Raw genomic sequence first — 23591 nt, 5'->3', positions numbered from 1 at the left:
TACTATATTTAATTCTTTGAAGAACCGCCAGTTTTTTTCTGCAGTGGCTACACCATTTTGTATTCCTTCCAGAAAGGAAGGTATGAAGGTTCAAATTTGTCAACATCTTCACCAACATTTATTTTTTTTTCCATTTTTTTGATAATAGCCATCCTGATGGTTATGAAGTGGTATCTCATTGTGGTTTTGATTTACATTTTCCTATGACTAATGATGTTGAATATCTTTACATGTGGTTGTTGGCCATTTGGATATCTTTGGAGAAATGTCTGTTCAAGTCCTTTGCCCTTTTAAAAAAATTAGATTGTTTATTTTGTTGTGGCTATTTTGAGTTGTAAGAGTTTATGCATGCCTTTTTTTAAGTGGTAATTTTTATCACAATTAAAATACATAACTACTTAAAGGTGCAGTTGACCCTTGGATAACTTGTTATCCAAGTACTGTAATAGAATTACAGTACTATTCATTACAGTACTGTAAATGTATTTTCTCTTCCTTATGGTTTTTCTTAATATTTTCTTTACTCTAGCTTTATTGTAAAAATACAGTATAAAATGCATAACATAGTATATAACACATAGAAAATATGTGTTAATCAATTGTTTATGTTATTGATAAGGCTTCTGGCCAACAGTAGGCTATTAGTCGTTAAGTTTTTGGGGAACTAAGAGTTAGACACAGATTTTTCAACTAAGGTCGGCACCCCAACCATTCCCTGCAACCACCACAATGTTCGAGGGCCAGTTGTACTATATTGAAGCAGCCGTTTTAGTTTGGATTCTGATTATAGCTTTTGCAGCATTTTAATTGAGATCTCTTACCAAAGAACATTGGAATATTCAAAAGGATTCATGGCATATTAGTGTATTAGAAAGAGCACAGACTTCTGCATCAGACTAAAATTTAAATGTGGACTCACACTTAGCCAGTGTGATCTTGAGCAAGTTACTTAGCTGTTCCTCAAAGCAGGTATTTATTTTGATGATTAAAAGGATAATACATACAAAACAACTAACAGAGTTAGTTTTAAGTATTTAATCATATCTTTTGCTGCTATTGCTATAATTATCCCACAGTAAAAATACACAGGCAACATTTTCATTGAAAGGCAGAGGTCTTAACTTGGTTATGTCTTCTTTTTTTTTAAGATTTTACCTATTTTTTAGAGAGTACATACATGAACAGGAGGAGGGACAGAGGGATTGAGAGAAGCAGGCTCCCCACTGAGCAGAGAGCCAGACACAGGGCTGGATCCCAGAACCATGAGATCATCACCTGAGCACTTAACTGACTGAGCCACCCAGGTGCCCCTTGGTGGCACCTCTCACCGTAACTTTAAAACTAATTAGTCTGAAGAAGCTTATTCTTTTTATTTTATAGCAGTCTCTTAATTATTTTTTCCTCGATCACTAAAAAAAAAATGATCAGGAGGGTGGAAAATCATCAACTTACAGCATACCATGCTGTCAATATATTTTATCTTTAAATAGTATAGGAGAGGTTTTCAATGTAGACATTGTGGAATATATTAGTTTGAGCTCTCTTTGGCATATAATATAGATAGATTAGATATTATATATCTGTTTAGAAATTGGTCCAAGCAAAGGAAATTAACTGCTCCCAGCTTGTAAAAGAATCTTTTGAACCCCTGTCTTTTTTTTCTCTTCAGAGATAGTTAAGCCCTAATTTTAGATAGAGGTGTATCCTTGCATATATACTTTGGCCTAAAACACTAGACTTAGATACTTTAAGAAAACCATGGGACTTTGCCGAACTAAATTAGTTTCATTCGGAGCATTCTCTAAAGAGTGAAGTACACTGACTAGATTATTGTTGATGGAGTCAATAACTTCTATTTGTAAAAGAGTTTGAATTTCTGATTTCCTTTAGAGGTTATATATCCAGAAGAGCTTTTCGTTTCCTTTACTGACAATCTGTTGTTTGAATTTTAGTAACTTAGGCCAGTGGCTTAGGGAAGCTAGTCACTCCACCTAACATATACTTCAGCACTTCTACAGTTCTTTAGGCATACTTATAGGTATGTTAAACTTGAGTATATAGCTATGCTGCTGGTAATAATATTTAATTAAGGTGACTTTAAGTGCGTGTTAGTTGGGATTTCTTTGCATCCTTGGTAAACAATAAGTTGGATTTAAGATTTGGTTTTTATAACAAGACAGATTAATGGGGTAATTAATAGAAGAGTTAAAATAAGATTGTTATTTTTATATAATTGATGTTTACTAATTAAGGATTCTATATCTTATTTATGATTGGAAAAACTGATAATGAGATACGTATTTTGTTTATTAGGTTGTCTATCAGGGACCTACTAAACCACGCATTTTTTGCTGAGGATACAGGACTGAGGGTGGAGTTAGCAGAGGAAGATGACTCCTCAAATTCATCCCTGGCTTTAAGACTCTGGGTTGAAGATCCTAAAAAATTGAAAGGCAAGCACAAAGACAATGAAGCTATTGAATTCAGTTTCAATTTAGAAACAGATACCTCTGAGGAAGTAGCGTATGAAATGGTAAGTGAATCCTACCGCTGTTCTCCACCGCCTCCCCATGCCCCTGCCCACTGCTGCCCTTTATAATATCAGAGTTGATTGATTCCTTTCTCCTTATTGCTTTATTCCCTCTCATTTTTCCTTTTCTTTATTTAAATTATTTTATTGTGAAATGTATCTCTACAGCAGAGTATATTAAATCTGTATGTACAGCATAATGAATAATAAAACACTACTGTTGTTAAGAAACAGAACACAACCCATACCTTATAAGCCACCTCTATGCCCCTCCCAGTTATATTCCTTTCCCTAATCACAACAGGTAATACCTACCCTGACTTTTGTGTTACTCATTCCTTTGCTTTTTCTTATAGTTTAAGTAATATTTTCTTTTGTTTTAAAAACCTGAGTGGCAAGCCCACATCTCATTGGTTCCTGAAGTTACTATTAGGTGAAGATACCCAGGAGTGCATAAGCTGAACAGTCTTTTGGTCATAGTCTGGCTTCATCTTCCTTTAATGTTTATAAGAGCCATTTCTGGGGAAGTCAGCAGGCAAGGTCATGAGTGAGTTCAGGGAAGAACACACATGGCTCACCAGTCAGGTCACTGATGGGCTGTTGTGTGGAACAGAAATTAGTTGTCTGATAATAATGTGGTTTGATGGGGAGTGGGCCCTTCTGACTTCTCTACTTCTACTCACCCCATGATCCCTCTCCCTACATAGCAGATGACAGCAGATAACTTCTGTGGGGTTACATGTGTGTCTACACCTGATCCAGGCTGCTGCAGTGCTTGGAGGGAAGGTGTGTAGGAGCTTTGGCAGCACATAGACAAATTAGCCAAGTACAGATAGTCTTGAGCCAGGCTTACCTGGGCATTCTGTCCTCAGGTTAAAAAGAAGGATGGAACATTGACAGTGGGGATCTTGGAGATGATAGCCTTTAACATGTCTATTTTTATAGTCATACTGTCCTAATCTGGAATTATTGCCTTGGACATCCGGTGCACAACTATTATCCTGATATTTCTCTTAACTATCTTTCTAGATTTCTCTTCCTCTCTTCACTGGGTTTCATATTTCCTAAATCCCATGTCTTTCTCTTTCTTGGTTTATTCTCTTGTTTTAGTGACATACTTCCTCTGGTCTGCTTCTTAACAGAATGGGTATGAGAAGTAAATTCTTTGAGACTTGCATGTATGACAATACTTTTATTCTTTTTTTTCAGTACTTTTATTCTATATTGATATTTAATTGATTGGCTGACTAAGGCATTTTAGTTTGCATTTAAAAAAAATTAGACTCATTGTTCCATGCTTTTCTAGCTTTCAGTATTGATACTGAGAAGTACAAAGCTGTTCTGTTTTCTGAATCTTTTGCATGTCATCCATTTTTTGCTTTCTGGAAGCTTGTAATAATTTCTATTTCTTTGTTAGTATTCTAAAATTTCACAGTTATGTGTCTTGATTTGGGTCTATTTTCATCTACCGTGTTGGATTCTCAGCAGACCCTTCCAGTCTGTCAACTCATATCCTTTAGTTTCTTGGAAATTTCTTAAAGTATTTTATTGATTTCTTCCCCATTGTTTTCTTTCCGGAAATGTTATCATTTGGATGTTGGACTCTTGGATTAATTCTCCAATGTTCTTATCTTTTCTATTTTCCATCTTTTTGTCTTTTTATTCTCCTTTCTGACAGATATTATCAACTTTATCTTCTACCCCTTCCATTGAGTTTTTCATTTCTGCTATAATTTTTTTTAATTTTAAGAGTTCCTTTTTATATTTTGGTCTGTTCCTTCTTTAGAGTAAACATCTTGTTTTTTGTTTCATGGAGGCAATATTATCACACCTCTCTGTAACACTAGTAAAGAGAGTGTTTTTGACATTTTTTCTCCCTGTGTAGGCTCTTTTCTACAAATTGCTGTTTTACTTTTGCTGGTTTTGTGCTGTTTTCTTGTTAGAGGCTTTTCTGATATTTCTGATAATTCTTGGCTAGTTGCTTATGATTAATAGATTATAGGAGACTATATTTGTTTTCTGTTGCTGTGTAACAAATTACCACAAATTCAATGGCTTAAAGCAACATCCATTTATTATCTCAGTTCTAGAAGTCAAAAGGCCTAAGTGGACTTCACTGGATTCTCTGCTTAGGATCTTACAGGATAAAATCCAGTTGTTGGTGGCCTGGGCTCTTATCTGGAGGCTCTTGGTTGGTGGAGGTGGGTGGGGGGCTGCTTTTGAGTTGTTGGCAGAATTCAGTTCCTTATGGTTGTAAGACTGAGGCCCCTGTTTCCTTGATGGCTATTAGCTGGTTGTTACTTTCCACTTCTAGAGGCTGCTTTTCAGTCTTTTCATGTACCCCCACTCCATCTTCAAAGTCAGCAATGTCTTGTTGAATCCTTCTAGAGTCACCTGCTGGTAAAAGGCTCACATAGATAATATCCCTATTTTAAGGTCAACTGTTCATAGCAAAATAATGGGAGTGATATTTCATTATATTCACAAGTTTGAGGATTAGGATGGGACATCTTTGAGGGGCCTTAATTTTGCCAAACACAGGAACTTACAGCCTATTGGATGATGTGATTGCTTGTGTTAGACTTGTTAACTTTGACTTATACCTTAGGGTATCTGGGTAGGCCTTTAATTAGGGAATCTTTGACATCAATATTTATAGGTATGTCTTCTTGGATTGGTCAGGTTCCCCAGATAATCATCTTTCAATGTCCTTCCTGAAGGATAAGGGTTTGGTTACTGGTATTTTGGTAGCCAAGTGGGGTAAAGAGCTAAGGGTTTCTGCGTATGGCATTCAGCATGCATATGGTCATTCAATTTTGTTTTCTACACGGTAGCCTTAACCCTCAACTGTGTCTAGTGTGCCATAGTCCAGAGACCCTCTTTTACCCTCTCTAGAGAACAAATCTCCAGGCTTCTTGGGTAGGGAGAAGCAATCACCCAAAAGTGTGGAATGGAGGGTGGGGTATAGGGATCTAAATATTTAACTGCTTCTCACAACCCTTTCACTTAGTCTTCCTTATTTTAGTCATCTCTTTTGACTTTACCCAGTTCTGGAAGTAACTGATATTGCCAGTTCCTGTGCCTTATGAGTATTTTTCAGTATAAATGATTAATGAATCTCAGCTTTCCCTAGTTCACCTTTTTCAGGACTGCTAGGTCACTTATTACTTAATCTGTTTTCTACATTCCGGAGTGTCCAAAATGTTGTTGCTGTTGCCTTTCTCTTATTCTCCCTGTCCTTGTGGTTTACAACCTAAAAATCCATTTAGTATGGGGTTTGTTTTGTTTTGTTTTTGGAGCTTCGGGAGGGAGTGAAATTAAATATATGGATTCCATCTAACATTTTAATCATCTTTCAACTACCACGAAATTTCCCTGAGTCTGCAGACCCCCAAGACATGCTTTAAAAAACAGATTGTAGGACTGAGAATGATATGCCATGACACCTCTTCAAGTCATCTTCTCTGCTACTCAGCCCTGCTCTTCTCAGACAGCAAGCCCTTAACTTCTCTTCTCTCACTCTTCTAACGCCTGGTAAGATGTAGTACTTTGCTGTGAGCATATTTCCCTTTGCCTAGAGTGTGGATCTCTAAACTTCGTTCATACCTCCCTTAATAGCCATCAAGTTCCTTTTTTGTTTTAATTCAAGTTAGAGTTTACCTTCCTCTGTGACACTTTCTCTACTTTTTCCTTTAGGGCTTTTCTACCTTATTTTAAGTTAAATTTGTACCATCTTACCACCAGATTGTGTGCTCATACAGGACAAAGGACCAATGTAGTAACTTATATGTCTCTGGAGTCCAGTACTGGGCACATTGTAGGCACTTAATGTTGAATGAGGAAACCTTTTTAATCTTTCACAAACCTTAATGAGTCATAAATTAACTGTAATAAGACTGCATGTACTGAAACATCAAGTTTTTTGTCTGTTTTTGTTTAAAGCCAGAATTATTTTAACAATGCTTGGTAATGGTGTTGTTTTTCTTGTGCTGATTAAAGGCTCTCGATTTATGTATGTCTGATTTAAAAAGAACATAAATATACATCCATAATATTGAATCACTATGATGTACATCTGAAACTGTCAATCATATTGAATTGAAAAAAACATGTAAACAAATTAACTGTTAATTTAATAGCATTTGGAATTTTGGGGGGGGCACAAAATAACTCTTCTAGTAAAAAAAAAGTTAAAATCTTAAATATTAAAGATGTAGTTTGCTTATTATGTTTTGTTTGTAGGTCAAGTCAGGATTCTTCCATGAAAGTGATTCCAAAGCTGTTGCTAAATCCATTAGAGACCGGGTCACTCTGATAAAGAAGACGAGGGAGAAGAAGCCAAGTGGCTGTTTGGAAGAACGCAGGGATTCCCAGTCCAAGTCTGCAGGGAATGTACTTCCTCAGCCCCAGAACACAACTTTACCTTCTGCTCCTGCTCAGCACACTGGAGCAGAATGTGAAGAAACTGAAGTTGATCAACATGTTCGACAACAGCTTCTAAAAAGAAAACCACAGCAGCCCCATCCCTCTGTTACAGGTAACAGCACAATTTATAAAAGCACACAAATGTGTAATTGTATTCCCTTATCTCAAAACAGTACTTTTGTGTTTTTCAAAGCATTCTGTTATCTATCATTTCATCAGTCTTTTTACAAAATCCCTGAAACAGACGAAGCCAGCTAGTTTCCTTGTTTTAAAATTAAGAAACTAAATAAATAAATAAATAAATAAATAAATAAATAAATAAAATAAAATTAACAAACTATTTTGTTATGTGACTTGTCCAAGGTGCTAATTGAGTAAGGATTATAATCTTTTTACTATTTTTAAAGGTCTAATGTAAATCCTTTAATAAAGAAAATTTGGAACTATATTTATTCCTCAAGAAGGAATTTTCTAGACTTTAAGATCCTTTGTATTTTAGACTCAAGTATAAAATCATGGTTCCTCTAATTTTTCTTTTTCTTTTTTTTCCTCTAATTTTTCTGCTATAATACATTCTCTAGTCAGAAGGACACAGTATTTTCATAGTAATAACCAATTGTTCTATAAAGACAGTATTATTTTCTAGCCAGGTTCTAGGAAAATGAGAATATGACACTTAGATTTTTCTGAAGTCCTAATGGCAAGTATAGATTAGTTGGGGTTATACATGAAATGGCCAGCAAATGGAGTTGATTTTTATGTGATTCTTTGTTTATAGGTTTACTTTACTAAGAAAATTTTAGTTATACCACAGTGTCCGCATGGAGAGTTTATATAATGGTTTTTGGTTAACTGTGTAATGTGCATGTTTTATTTCAAGTTGTCTTAGGTTTTCAGAGGGAAAAGAAATATAAAACACTTATTTTCTATGTCATTAGGACCTTGTGCTTCAAGTTTTCCTTCTACTTGTTGCTTATTTTCTTTGTCATAGGTGACAATTTGTCCGAAGTGGGAGCTGGATCTGCTGTACACTCAGATACTTCAAGTCAGCCCAGTATAGCCTATTCCTCAGACCAGATGATGGGCTCTCAAGTGGTTTCCAACATCTCACAGGCTGAAAGAAATGTTCCAGGGATGATTTATCCATCCCAGCAGCTAGTAGGACATTACCAGCAGATTTCAGGGGTGAGGTGAACTGTTACATTTTTAAATATATAATCCATATATTTACTGTAAATGAGAGAGTTTATCTTTAATATATATATATTTTTCTTATTTAACAGCTGCAACAGCAGCCAAAGCTGACTCAGCCCCACATCTTGCCTTTGGTTCAAGGTCAGTCTTCTGTTTTGCCTGTACATGTCCTTGGACCTCCAGTTGTTGCACAACCCCAGGTTTCCCCATTAACTGTCCAGAAGGTCTCACAGATGAAGGTAAGATATATTTTAGAGGCTCTGTATTCAGTTAAATATATTCAACACTGTCTAGATTTTCTGACAGGCAAAGGCTCTCTTTCACAAATTCATTATAGTTTATGTAAAACTCCCTGAAAGCCAAAAGTTGTTTATGTTTTCCTTCACCTAAGATGTTCTTGAGGATGTGCTTAACATTGTGAAGCTAGAGTCTTGAGACACTGCTCGTATAATTGGAAAAGAAACTGAGAACTCCATATATGGATAAACAAACTTATTTAGGACTCAGATCTCTTGCTCCTGGTGATGATGGTTTGTTCTTTATATTAGACTTTTCTAGCCTGGTGTGAATGTGGAGGGATTTCTTTTCTTCTTCTTTCTTTCTTCTTTCTTCTTTCTTCTTTCTTCTTCTTCTTTTTTTTTTTTACAGATTTTATTTATATATTTGAAAGAGTATGCACATGAGTGGGGGTAGAGGGCAGGCAAAGAGAGGGGGAAAAGCAGACTCCCCACTGAGCAGAGGCTCTATCCCAGGACCTGGGATCATGACATGAGCTGAAGGCAGACGCATAACCTACTGAGCCACCCAGGTACCCCTAGAGGGATTTCTTCCCTAGTTAATTAGAAATAGTAGTTTATAGGCTTACAATTTTTAACACTTTCATCTAAATTTTTGGCTTTTATTTATTTATTTTAAAAAAATTTTAAAAATATTCTATTTATTTATTCACGAAAGACAGAGAGAGGCAGAGACATAGGCAGAGAGAGAAGCAGGCTCCCGGCAAGGAGCCCGATGTGGAACTCAATCCTGGACCCTGGGATCACACCCTGAGCCAAAAGCAGACACTCAACTGCTGAGCCACTCAGGTGTCCCTAAATTTTTGGCTTTAAAATTTTTTTTTGGCTTTTTGAAAAATTTAAATTCCGGTATAGTTAACATACAGTGTTCTATTAGTTTCAGGTGTACAATATAGTGATTCAACAATTCTATACATTACTCAGTGCTCATCATGATAAGTGTACTCTTAATCCCAATCAACTATTTTACTCATCCCCCCCACTTCTCTTCTGGTAACTGTTCGTTCTCTATACTTAAGAGTCTGCTTTTTGGCTTGTCTGTCTCTGTCTCTCTCTCTCTCTCTCTCTCTCTCTCTCTCTCTCTCTCTTTCTTTGTTTGCTTTGCTTTTTATATTCCACATATGAGTGAAATAATATGGTATTTGCCTTCATCTGATTGACTTATTTCACCTAGTATTATACCTTCTATTTTTTTTTTAAATTTTTTTTAATATTTATTTATGATAGTCACAGAGAGAGAGAGAGAGAGAGAGAGAGAGAGAGAGAGAGGCAGAGACACAGGCAGAGGGAGAAGCAGGCTCCATGCACCGGGAGCCCGATATGGGATCCGACCCCGGGTCTCCAGGATCGCGCCCTGAGCCAAAGGCAGGTGCCAAACCGCTGCGCCACCCAGGGATCCCAGTATTATACCTTCTAGATGCATCCATGTTGCTGCAAGTGAAAAGATTTCATTCTTTTTTATGGCCGAATAATATTCCTGTGCGCGCACGCACACACACACACACCCCTTTATCCATTCATCTGTTGGTGGACACTTGGGTTACTTCCATGATTTGTCTATTATAATTAGTGTTGCTATAAACATTGGGGCGCATATATCTTTTTGAATTAGTATTTTCATATTATTTGAAGGAAGTACCCAGTAATGGAATTACTGGATCATGATAATTCTATTTTTATTTTTTTGAGGAAATTCCATACTGTTTTCCACAGTGGCTGCACAAGTTTGCATTCCCACCAGGGGATTCCCAAGAGGGTTCCTTTTTCTCCATGTCCTTACCAACACTTGTTTTTTTGTGTTTTTGGTTTTAGCCATTCTGACAGATGTGAGGTGATATTTCATTGTGGTTTTGAATTGCATTTCCCTAATGATGAGTGATGTTGATCATCTTTTCATGTGTCTATTGGCCATCTGTATGTCGTCTTTGGAGAAATGTCTGTTCATGTCTTTTGCCCATTTTTTAAATAGGATTATTTGTGTGTGTTGATATTGAATTATATAAATTCTTTATATATTTTGGTTATTGGACTCTTTATTGGATCTTGGCTTTTTTTGATTCATGTATATTTCTATAGGAGAAATAAATGTTTTTGTCTTTTTTACTCTCAAAGTCAGCATTATTCATTTCTGAGAAGGAGTAAACCGTTTTTATGAGAGTTCATATATTAAGATTATAATCTGGTTCCCTTGGTTAATGAGGCCTGGGCACATGGTTCAGCTTTTTGCCATCACTGCATTTTATTTTCTCAACCTTACCCTCCCCTGTATGTGCCTTATTTCTTTGGGAATGAGATGGTCTGAGCATTCGCTGTATATGATTCAGTTAGCAGCTGGCATGTCTGTTTCTTTCTTTTTTTTTAAGATTTTATTTATTTATTTATTCATGAGACAGACACACAGAGAGAGAAAGGCAGAGAGAGAAGCATAGAGAAAAGCAGGCTCCACGCAGGGAGCCCGATGTGGGATTCGATCCCAGGACTCCAGGATCACACCCTGGGCCAAAGGCAGATGCTCAACTGCTGAGCCACCCAGGCGTCTCAGCATGTCTGTTTCTTTTAAGAGATTGGTATATAGTACGTCATGGCTCATCAACAATTTTTAATGACTGCCATTTCTGAGGATGTAAGATAAAACATGATTCTTACCTTCAGGTAGTTCACAGTTTTGTAGGGGAAGGCATACACATACTTGACAAATGTCAGGTACATTTAAAATCTGCTGAGGTAGGGCAGCCCCAGTGGCACAGCGGTTTAGCACCGCCTGCAGCCCAGGGTGTGGTCCTGGAGACCGGGATCGAGTCCCTCGTTGGGCTCCCTGCGTGGAGCCTGCTTCTCCTTCTGCCTGTGTTTCTGCCTCTCTCTCTCTCTCTCTCTCTCTCTCTCTCTCTCTCTCTCTCCTCTCTCTCTCTCTGTCTCTATGAATAAATAAAATCTTTAAAAAAATCTGCTGAGATAAATTTAATCTGATGGAGTTGACAGTGCTTGGTATTTGGCTGGTGTTTGTAGGTAACATGGTACATATTCATAATTGAGCTCTTGTTATGGTTTGTCTCTTTTTAAGACTTTCATGCAAAGTGTGTTGAATGGATGCTTAAATTAACTTGGGTTCAACCACATAGTATGCAGATATGTGTATTTTAAAATGTGTTTCCAAAATGTTGTAAAAGTTTTAAAAATTGAGGGTTATTTACCCATTTAAAAATAAAAGCTGGGATCCCTGGGTGGCGCAGCGGTTTGGCGCCTGCCTTTGGCCCAGGGCGCGATCCTGGAGACCCGGGATCGAATCCCACGTCGGGCTCCCGGTGCATGGAGCCTGCTTCTCCCTCTGCCTGTGTCTCTGCCTCTCTCTCTCTCTCTGTGACTATCATAAATAAATAAAGAAAAATTTAAAAAAATTTAAAAAAAAAAATAAAAGCTATGGGCAGCCCAGGTGGCTCAGCGTTATAGTGCCTCCTTCAGCCCAGGGCCTGATCCTGGAGACCCGGGATCGAGTCCCACATCGGGCTTCCTGCACGGAGCCTGCCTCTCCCTCTGCCTGTGTCTCTGCCTCTCTCTCTCTCTCTCTCTCTCTCTCTCTCTCTCTCTCTCTTTCTCTCTCTGTGTGTGTGTGTCTCATGAATAAATAAATCTTTAAAAAAAGATTTGAAATATATAATTATAAAAAACAGAAATTAAAAAATAAAGCCTTTGAAATTATAAAACAGTGAAAATCACCGGTTATTCCTCCAGCTAGAGACAACCTATTGTTTACATTTGTGAGTAAAGCCTCTAGATTTGTCTTTTTTTCCCCTATGTATACATATATATATATGTTTGTTTATATATACATCTATATCACATACCTGCTATGTTTTGGACTGTCTTCACCATACATAGAAACCACATAAGCAAGCACTTTGACCATTGGTGTCTTTTTATGAACGTGGTAGTTCAAGTTCTAGGAATTATTGCAACCAACCTATATTTATTCATCCAACTCTCTGCTCTCCTCTTTAGAAAGCTTCTGTGTTCATTGTAGCTATGCTATTAAAATCCTTTTGAGCTTTTTCTTAGAACTTCCAGTGTCTGGTGTGTGAAGGTGTTAGATTCAGTTACTCTGAATCTCTGCCAGGGTTTGAATGAATTATGTGGCAAGTGCAATAAATGAGAAGCCATGAGCAGTATATTACTGGGACTGGTCTCAATCCCTTAATGTATTCAATTAGCATTTACTCATGATATTAAGAATTTTTGTAGTACTAATACTATGCCCAGCACCTTTTTGATAACTTGCTGGAATTTTTAGAACATAATATTATTTTGTCCATCATTTTGTCTGGGACAGGCCCATTAAAATGGGCATGGTATATGCATTTATAATTTGAATTTTCTTTGCACCAGAACCAGGAACTGCAGCTGACCTTTGGAGTAGATGGACAAACTTCAGCAAAATCTATGACTTTAGACTTGTCAGTCATTGAAATTCCACAATCAGTCTTTTTCTGTAGTTTCTCCTCCGACATTGCCTGCTTCACAAATGACTCCTGAATATCTAACAGTTGGTCTTCAACTTCAGCCTCACCCTAGAAATGGGAATCTGGCATTAACCAAATCACCAGATACTAATTAGACATCTAGTTTCTTTTTATCTATTTATTTTTAAAGATTTTATTTATTTATTCATGAGAGACACAGAGTAAGAGGCAGAGACATAGGCAGAAGGAGAAGCTGGCTTCCACAGGGAGCCTGATATGGGACTTGATCCCAGGATTCCGGGATCATGACCTGAGCCAAAGGCAGACGCTCAATCACTGAGCCATCCAGGTGCCCCAGACGTCTAGTTTTTCACTGGTTAATTATCCTCAAGCTTTGTCAAGTCATTCTGCCCAATACATGAGCTGTGCACAGACTGCTGCTGGTACAGCTCAGTTCCCTTCTAATTCCACTGGAGGGCATTCAGGGGCCAATCAGCCTTCCCAAAAGATACATTCATTATTCCACCTGTATCCAGTAGTAGATCAGGAATCTGTGGCTCTAGGTTCTTCAGTGCTACAAAGCAAGCCTGTGCATTTGAAGAAATCTTGTTTGCAAGCCTCTATTCAGCAGCAGATATTAATTTTATAACCTAAGATTATGGCATCCTACAAAATAATGATCAGTAGGATTGTATTCTGTGAGTATCTGAAGCTGTTGCAAGTGAGCAGCAGCCAAAGGGTGGGTATTAAAAGTATGATTCAGTCCCTGAAATGGCCATCTTATTCTGTTCAACATGCTCATCCAGGACCACCTGCAGAACTGCCATGCTTCCCATTTGAAGGCTCCCAGGCAGCTGCCATTTATGATAGATGCCCAGGAACAAGCTTCTTGCCCATCACAGCTAATTTACCCGATCCAGGCTCCAGCACAGCATGTTTATTCACTATCAGCCCTGGAGTATCCTCTTTACACTGTGCAACCACCAGGATCATAGTCCATCTATTCTATGCAGACTTCTTATCTAGACCCATCTGCGGTACAGCCCTCTTATTTGGCCCTAGGCCAAGGGCAGCCTGCCTTTCTAGTACAACCTTGGGTTTCATCACGTTTTCCAGACCAGGCAGCATATGTGATCCAAGCAGCTTACTCTGTGCAGTCTATAGAACAGTTTACTTACCAGTTACTGCCTCTTGACCATACCCATTATTCAACACAAACTGTTTACACCAGCCAGATAGATAACTGAACAGGTAACCTTCATAACCCAGTAAGTATACACGGTAAACCCTCCTGATAGGAAGCACGTACATATTACAAACTGCACATCAGAAGTTACACTCAGTACCACCTTATGTAGCAAAGACTTGAACAACAAGCCTATTTAACACAACCCTAAGGTGGTAGAAATTCTTCAAAGTTGGAGCAAAAGACATTTTTAATATCAACCTTAGATATACAGATACATTCCATGGAGCCTTTATTTAATGTCCAGCACTCAGCAGCCCCATCAAAAGCAGATGTCTTATTTATTTATTTATTTATTTATTTATTTATTTATTTATTTATTTATTTATTTATGAGAGAGAGAGAGAGAGAGAGAGAGAGAGAGAGAGAAAGAGAGGCGCAGAGGCAGAGACACAGGCAGAGGGAGAAGCAGGCTCCATGCAGGGAGCCCAATGTGGGACTCAATCCCGGGTCTCCAGGATCAGGCCCTGGGCTGAAGGTGGCGCTAAACCGCTGAGCTACCCGGGCTGCCCCAGATGTCCATTTTAGTAGCCAGCAGCTAGAAGCCCAATTAGCATTACATCTTAAAGGGCCGTGGAAGAGCAGCTTCAACACTCTACATAGATGTCCGTCATTCAGTAGCCTTCCTTGCAGGCCCAGATCTAGCCCCCATACTTCTCTACACAGCTTTCACAATCACATCTAACACCAAGCCAGATTTCTCTCTCTCTCTCTCTCTTTCTTTCTTTCTCTTTCTTTCTTTTTTTCTTTTTTCTTTTCTTTTTTCTTTCTTTTCTTTTCTTTTCTTTTCTTTTCTTTTCTTTTCTTTTCTTTTCTTTTCTTTTCAAGGATTTTATTTATTTGATAGAGCAAGAGAGAGAGCACAAGGAGGGGGGATGGGGGGAGAGGGAGAAGCAGTCTTCTCCCTGAGCTGGGAGCCTGATGGTGGGGCTTGATCCCAAGACCCTGGGATCATGAACTGAGCCAAAGGCAGACAGATACTTAATCCACTGACCCACCCAGGTGCCCCCTCTCATTCAGCTTTCATCCAGCATCAGCAGATGACTCATTCATCTTATAGATAAGCATAGAAAAGCCATCTATTCAAGAAGGTCCCATAAATCAACAGCAGTCTTTGGGTAGCCACCATGCTACTTTCCAGCAGCAGTTACCTCCTTCACAGGTACCTAACTAGGTTCAGCCATTACCAGATATGTCAAAGGCATGCTACTTTCCAGCAGCAGTTACCTCCTTCACAGGTACCAAACCAGGTTCAGCCATTACCAGATATGTCAAAGGCCATTATAAATATGGTACAGATTTTTATTTTTTAAGATTTTATTTATTCATGAGAGACACACAGAGAGAGGCAGAGACACAGGCAGAGGGAGAAGCAGGCTCCATGTGGGGAGCCCAATGCGGGACTTGATCCCGGGACTCTAGGATCATGCCCTGAGCCTAAGCAGATGCTCAACCATTGAGCCAGAGCCACCCAGGTGCCCCAACATGGTACAGATTATACCTCCTTTGCAAGAACAATATGTAATACAGCCTTTAGAGAAGCCTCAAGTGCTTCAGGCATTAGATAGCAGTCAGACTTCCCCTGAAGAAAACCCTGGTGCAACACCAGCCAGCTTGCATTTAGCAGCAGTCTGTCCAGCTATGCTGGCAGCCATCTTCTGGCTCAACACTCATTTTGGGGTCAGCAGGAACAATTAAAATAGCAGATCCTCTATCAAAGCCCTGGGATAGCTCTTTTAAATCAACCATCTTCTTCTGTTCACTGTCGACACTTAGTATTCCAGTACAGTCTTCCACTGTCTTTCAGACCATTTCTTTTTTTTTCTAAAGATTTTATTTATTTATTCATGAGATACCGAGAACAAGGCAGAGACACAGGCAGAGGGAGAAGCAGGCTCTTCCCAGGAGCCCAATGTGGGACTCGGTCTCGGACCCCGGGCACCCTGAGTCAAAGGCAGACACTCAACCTCTGAGCCACCCAGGCATCCCTTTCAGAGCATTTTTATGTTACAGATACAACAGCATTTGTGAAACCTAGGAATTCCGAAGGCATGTCTTCCTGAGTGGGGATATATAGATGATTGTGATTTTTCTTTAATGTCCAAAGGTCAGGGAGACCGTGAGCTAGGTAGAAACGGCATTGGACAGGGAGCCATAGTCCCTAGCCCAGGATCTTTCCCTTAGCTCAGTGTGTGGACTTGACTTAAGTCTCTTTGGAGTTTCCACATCTGTAAAATTGGAGGCATTAAACCAGAAGATGTTAACAAATAAAACATCCAAACACCTCCTTGGGATGTATCAGTGAATAAAACACAAACATCCCTTCTGTCATTGGCTTTTGTTTCTTAATGGGGGGAGACTGTCGATAACCTTAATAGTAAGTACATTTATAGTATGGTCCCAGGAGATTGGAGGAAATGTGGATCAGGATAAGGAGGGGGAAAGCAGCTTGTAATTTTAAATAAGGTGGTGATCAGGGTAGGCCTCATTGAAAAGGTGACACTCAAGCAAACATCTGAAGGAGGTGAGGCATTCCACAGTGCACCTTTCAGGCAGAGAGAATAACCAGTGCAAAGGTCCCAAGGAAGGAGAGTGTCTGGCATGTTTGAAGAACAGCAAGGGGGCCAGTGGAATTGTTAGTTGTAAAATGTTAGGAGCCTGCGATGATCTTATTCCACATTTATAATAAAGCATTTGCCTTTATGAGATGATAATAATGAACACTATTAAGTGATTCCTAGGTGCCAAATACTGTCTTACATGTACTATCCTGTGTGAATAGTACTATGTGAATGGTGGCTCTCATTATCTGTTTTACACATAAGGAAACTGAAGCTCAGGCAGGTTCCAGGATGGTTAGGATTTGAATCTAGACTACCTGGCTGCAGAGGCTATGCCCTTAGTCAGTACACTATCCAGCCTCTTTGTAAGATAGCATCCTCCCTGCTAAGGGAGGGCATGATGACTTCATTGAGATTTAGTGAACTCGGGATTGATTGAATTAATTATAGGAAGGAATTGACAATCTAGGTTGTTCTTTTTTTCTCTCTCTCTTTTGGTCTGATTTAGATAACTCTAAAGACTCTGAATTGATTGAGTTTGGCTAATAAAATGCTTTGAGGTTCTTAGATAAAAGGTGTGCTATACTGTAAGAGTTTTCTAGTAATGGCTAATACTTTTCCAAAAGCTACTATCTCAAATACTGTGTGTTTTATAAAATTCTCTCTTCATCAAGGTCATAAATCATAATGAATTCACTGTGTACAAGATGACTGCTAACAGGAATGATCAAGGATTAATAAAGATCTTTGCAGTTAAAGTTTCTTCAGACAAAGCATGCTATTCTGGGATTTATTTCTTTAGAATAAATTTCTTCACAAAGTATTTTGGGTTGGAATGTTCATTTCTGTGGGCATGTGCTGTATACTTTCCTTATCTAGTTAAAAAATTTCCCCAAAATTTATTAAAAAAATTTCAAAGATACAGAAAAGTTGAAAAATTATAAATACCCATATAACTACCAACTAGAATCTACAGTTAACTTTTGCTGCATTTGCTCAATCGTATATCCATCTCTTTATTCATTTATCAATCCATCTCATTTTTCTGGCACATTTCAAAATTAAAGTTGTTGACATGAGTATACTTCATAAATACTTCATTCATATCATTGGCTAGAACTCAGTATTTATTTTTTTTAGTTTAAATTTATATGCAGTAAAAATCATAGATTAGAGTTCAGTGAGAATTGACAGATGCTTACACTTGTATTACTCAAACCATTATCAAAATATAGACCGGGTATTGGCAAACATTTTCTGTAAAGGTCCAGGTAGTAACTGTTTTAGGCTTTGTGGGCTGTATAGTCTCTGTTGCAGCCACTCAATTCTGCTATTACATACATGAAAACAGCCATAGGCAATGTGTAAGAAAATAGACATGACTGTGTTCCACTACAACTTTATTCATAAGCTTTGGCCTGCAGGCTGTAGCTTGCCCACCCAGTATAGAGTACTGCCATTACTGCAGAGAGTTTGCTTGTGCCCCTCCCCAGTCGGTAGCTCCCACATCCCACCAGAGTCGACCGCTATTGTTTTTTCACCTTAGTTTATCCTGTTCTAGACCATCATATAATTGGAATTATATGACGTATACTCTTGTATAAGTCTTCTATCACTCAGTATGTTTTTGACATTGATCCATGTTGTGTATATCAGTAATTTCTTTTTACTGCAGAGCAGTATTCTATTGTATGAATATACCAAATCTGTTTACCCATTTTACTATTCATGAATACCTGAGTGGTTTCTAGTTTTGGGTTATTAGGAATAAATCTGCTATGAATATTCTTGTAGAAGTCTTCTTGTTAATGTGTTTTTATTTCTCCTGGATAATACCTAGCAGTAGAATCACTAGGCCTTGGCATAGGTGTTTGTTTTCTTTCTAAGAAATTGTCAGTTTTCCAAATTGGTTGCACTAACTTACATTAACACCAGTAATATATGAGTGCCACACCCTCGCCAACACTCATTTTAGGTATTCTGGTGGGTGTGTAGTGGTATCTTATGGTTTTAATTTGCATTTCCCTGATGACTGTGTTGTTGAGCATCTTTTCATGTATTTATTGGCCTTTGTGTATTTTTCCTTGTGAAGTATCTACTCAAGGAATCTTCCCATTTTATTTTGCCTGATATAGTTGGTCTTGTCATTTTTGACTTGTAGGAGTTCTTATATATGCTGGATAATACTAGTCCTTTAGCAAATATATGTTCTAAGAATATATCCTCCAATCTGTGGACTGCTCATTAATTTTTGTAATGACTTCATTTGATGAAACAAAGTATTTAATCTTGATGAAGTCTTTCTGTTGTGGTTATTGTTTCTGTGGCCTCAGAAACCTTTGCTTACACCCATGTTACAAAAATACTTTCCTCCTTTATGGTTTTAGGTTTTATGTTCAGGTCTATGGTATTTCTTAAATTAATTTTATGAGTGGTATGAAGTAGGCACTCAAAGTTCTTTTTCTCCCCTCCATATGACTATCCCATTGTTTAAGCTTCACTTATTGAAAGATTTCCTTTTCCCATTGGACTGTTTAGTACCTTTTCAAAAGTAAAATAACTTTATAAATGGGAATCTGTTTCTGGTCTGTATATCCTGTTGCATTGATCTAGTTGTCTGTCCATAAGCCATTATCACACTGTCTTGTTTACTCTAGATTTATAATATATCTTGAAGTCAGGTAGTATAAGTCTTTCTATTTTGTTTTACTTTTTCAAGATTTCTTTGGATATTCTAGGTCCTTTGCATTTCCATATAAATCTTAGAATTACATGGACAATTTCTACAAAGTATCTGGTGGAATTTTAGTAGGGATTGTGTCAAATCTGTAGATAAGTTTGGAAGATATAACAATATCGAATCTACCAACCCAGGAACATGGCATATCTCTTCATTTATTTACATCTTCTTTCATTTCTCAGCAATGTTTTATAATATGGGATTTTGGCATATCATTTGTGTGTGTATGGTGGTTGTGGTCAGAACTTATCTTTTGGTAAGCTTATACCTAATACTCTATGTTTTGACAATACTATAAACGGAACTGACTTTTAAAATACATTTTCTAATTCTTTGCTGTTAGTATATAAAATAAAATTGTTTTTTCTTTTGTCTTTGTACTCTGTGACTTTACAAAGTTCAATTTATTCTTATTATTTCATCGGTTCCTTGGGATTGTCAATATAAATAATATGATATGTAAATGGAAACAGTTTTATGTCTTCCTTTCTAATCTTTATGCTTTTTATTTCTATTTTACCTTATTGCACTGGCCTCAACCTCCAGTACAATGTTAAATAGCATAGAAGACACTGTTCAGTTTGCTTTTTTTCTGGTGTAAAGGAGAAAGTGCTCAATATTTCCCCATTAAGTACACTGTTAGCTATAGAATTTTCTAGATTGCCTTTATCAGATGAAGGATTTTCCTTTATTCCTAATTCACTAAAAATATTTAATCTTGAGTGGATGTTGAATTTTGCCAAATGCTTTTTCTGTATCTGTTGAAATGATATGATAACATGACTAAATTTACATACACCATTTTACTATTTTTTCATTTTATCCCTCTGTATTTTTATTTCTTCAGGCTTCTTTGGGTAAAAAAAAATTCTTTTTGGAATCTAGTTTTAATGTGTTTTTCTTTCTTTTCTTTTTCTTTCTTTTTTCTTTTCTTTTCTTTTCTTTTTTTCTTTCTTTCTTGTCTCCATTTACTCATTCATGAGAGATATATATAGAGAGAGGCAGAGACATAGGCAGGGGGAGAAGCAGGCTCCACACAGGAAGCTGATCCAGACACCCAGGATCACACCTTGAGCTGAAAGCAGATGCTCAACCGCTAAGCAACCTAGGTGTCCCCAGTTTTAATTTTTCTGTTGTCTTTTTAGCTAAATACTCTTTTGTGTTTTCACAATTTCTATCAAATTTATTTATCTAGGCATTTTTAATTCAGATATAATTCACATGCCGTAAAATTCTTCCTTTTAATGTGTACAATTCAATGATTTTGAGTATTTTTACAAGGTTGTGCAACCATCACCACTACCACAAATTCCAGAATATTTTTATCACCCTAAAAAGAAACTCCATATTTATTAGCAGTGATTCTTTATTCTCTATCCCTACTTCTGTTGCCCCTGCCATTCACTTTCTTACTTTCTATTTAGTTGCTTATTCTAGGCACTTCACATAAATAGAATCATACAGTATATGTTCTTGTGTGTCCAGTTTTCACTTATGATGGTGTTTTCAGGGTTCATCCATGGGGCAGCTTGCATCAGTACTTCATTTCTTCTTATAACCAAATATTCCATTGTATAGATATATTTTGTTTATGCATTCATCAGTTGACTGACATTTGGGTTGTTTCTATTTTTTTTGTTGTAGTGAATAATGCTGCTATGAACACTTGTGTATAAGTTATTGTGTGAACATTCATTTCTCTTGTTAGATACCCAGGAGGGAAATTGCTGGGCCATGTGGTAACTCCATGTTTAACTTTTTGAGAAACTGCCAAATTTTCCAAAGCAGCTATAACCGTTTTACATTCCTACCAGCTGGGTATAAGGATTTCAAATTCTTTACATCCTTATTAACACTTATTACTTGTCTTTTTGATTGTAGCATCCTAATTGGTGTGAAGTAGTATTTCATTGTGGTTTTGATTTGCATTTCCCTAAAGGCTAATGATGTTGAGAATCTTTTCCTATGCTTGTAGACCCTTTGTATAGCTTCCTTTTTCTTTTTAGGAGATATATCTATTCAAATCATATGCTCTTTTTTTATTTGCTCATTTTTTAATTAAGTTTTTTGTCTTTTCATTGTTAAGTTGTAAGTATTCTGGGTGATACACCAAGTTTTCCCTGACAGAAAAGTGCTTAGCAGGAGGGGCAGTGAAGCCTCAAGATTCCTGGAGTCACTATAAGAGAAGGGGTGCCCAGGGGGAAAGCTCACCACAAACCACGGTCAAATCTCAGTAAAGGGCGCCACAGCCCTCTGGGGCATTTGGGAAAAGCCAGTCAGGTAGGGGGGCCAGCTCCAGAGCTGCTTTTACCTTAGAGCCTGGCTCCGGACGAAGGTGGCTGTGCCCCAATCCCTTTGAGAGAAGCGATCCCTGGGAGCACGGGTCCAGTGGCACAGGGCCCCGGATCTCAGGGTGCCCAAGCAGACAAACCTGACTATCCTCCGTGCCCCCTGGAACAGGCGGAAATGGGGAGAGCACTGAACAGTGAGAACTCTCCTGCTGCTGGGCGCCCAGCAAGCTATGCAGATCAGTGCACCCGGCCTGCCCCCAGGAACATCTAGGCAAGTGCAAACTGGGAGTCTGCAGTTAGTTACAAGTGGGTGCTGACTGCAAAGCTGGAAATTTGGCTTCTGCCACTGTTGTTTTTCCTCTTTGTTTCACTTTGTGACTGGGAGAGGTGGGGCCTCTAGGTAACAAAGGACTCGGGGTAAACAGCTCCCACTGAGCCCGACAGGGGGTGGAGTATCTCCTCCCAGGCACACACACCTGAGAATCAGCATAGCAGACCCCTTTCCTAGAAGACCACCTGAAAGAACAAGGGAAGAGCAAGTTTACTGACCAAGCAGCACTGGAAGCTCCAGGACTGAGAGAAAATAGTATATAGAACTAGAGGGTCCTTTTTTTTTTCCTTTTCTTTTTCCATTACAACTCGTTTTTATATCAGACTAAAAATTTCCAATATTTTTTCTCTTTTCCCCACCTTAACTACAATATTTTACCAGCTCTTCATTTTTAAGTTTTTTTCCTTTTTGACTTCCATATTTCTACAATTACATGTCTTAGATATATTTTTCACTTCTGCATTCCCTTCAACATATTCAATTTAATTTTGGTAGATAGGGATCCCTGGGTGGTGCAGCGGTTTAGCACCTGCCTTTGGCCCAGGGCGCGATCCTGGAGACCTGGGATCGAATTCCACATCGGGTTCCCGGTGCATGGAGCCTGCTTCTTCCTCTGCCTATGTCTCTGCCTGTCTCTGCCTCTCTCTCTCTCTCTCTGTGACTATCATAAATAAATAAAAATTAAAAAAAAATTTTGGTAGATATACAAGATATGGGTTTTTGTGTTTTTTTTGTGTGTGTTTTGTTTTTCATTTTTTCTACCTCATTTTGTTTTTCAGTGAAGTTAGTACCTTCTAAAACATGACCAACATACACGCAAAACCAAGTGGAACACTGTATGGGTTCATTCTGTGAGATTATATTCTCTCTTCCTTCCCGTTCTGCGCCCCCCTTTTATCTTCTTTATGTTTTGGTGGTCAATGTTGAGGCTTTCTAGAAGTATTGCTGGTTTATATAAATTTGGGACTGAGCATCTTCTAACATACAGAACAAAATACACTCAGAACAAAGAGGATCACTCTCTAGGACCCCTCAGGTAGACTACATTCTCTCTCCACTACCACTTCTTCACCATCATCATCCTCCCATTTTTTTCTTTTCCCTCTTTTTGTTCTCTTTTTTTTTCTTCTTTGTTTTGATTTTTGGCTTTCTGTTTTTACTACTTTGTTTTAAAATTTATTTTTCACTTTGGTGGTCGTTTTATTTTGTTCTGTTGTTCTTTTTCTTTTATTTTCTGGTCTCTGACCTCTTCGGAATCACCTAGGCTGTATTTTACTTAGGTTGTGGTTGATATTTTTCACTCAGCTTGCTCATGCAGCCACTCTGCACTGGACAAAATGACTAGAAGGAAGAATTCACCACAAAAGAAAGAACCGGAAAGAGTACTCTCTGCCACAGAGTTACAGAATTTGGATATCAATACGATGTCATAAATTCAATTCAGAAGTACGATTATAAAACTGGTGGCTCTGGAAAAAAGCGTAAAGGACTCTAGAGACTTCTTCACTGCATAATTGAGATCT

The 23591-nt window shown here is 38.0% G+C and overlaps 1 protein-coding gene across 1 annotated transcript in view; it reads left to right on the top strand.

Moving 5' to 3' along the window:
- WNK3 (WNK lysine deficient protein kinase 3) overlaps positions 1–23591 on the top strand; it is a 155375-nt gene that overhangs the window by 53496 nt on the left and 78288 nt on the right. Inside the window, exons 7-10 of the mRNA XM_055339105.1 lie at positions 2314–2533; positions 6773–7067; positions 7947–8140; positions 8239–8388. Of these exons, the coding sequence (XP_055195080.1) occupies positions 2314–2533; positions 6773–7067; positions 7947–8140; positions 8239–8388 (859 nt within the window). The remainder of the gene's footprint in view (positions 1–2313; positions 2534–6772; positions 7068–7946; positions 8141–8238; positions 8389–23591) is intronic.

The sequence above is a fragment of the Nyctereutes procyonoides genome, unplaced genomic scaffold (assembly GCF_905146905.1).
Source record: "Nyctereutes procyonoides isolate TBG_1078 unplaced genomic scaffold, NYPRO_anot_genome, whole genome shotgun sequence".
Lineage (NCBI taxonomy): Eukaryota > Metazoa > Chordata > Mammalia > Carnivora > Canidae > Nyctereutes > Nyctereutes procyonoides.
This window is presented reverse-complemented; position numbering and strand designations above follow the sequence as displayed.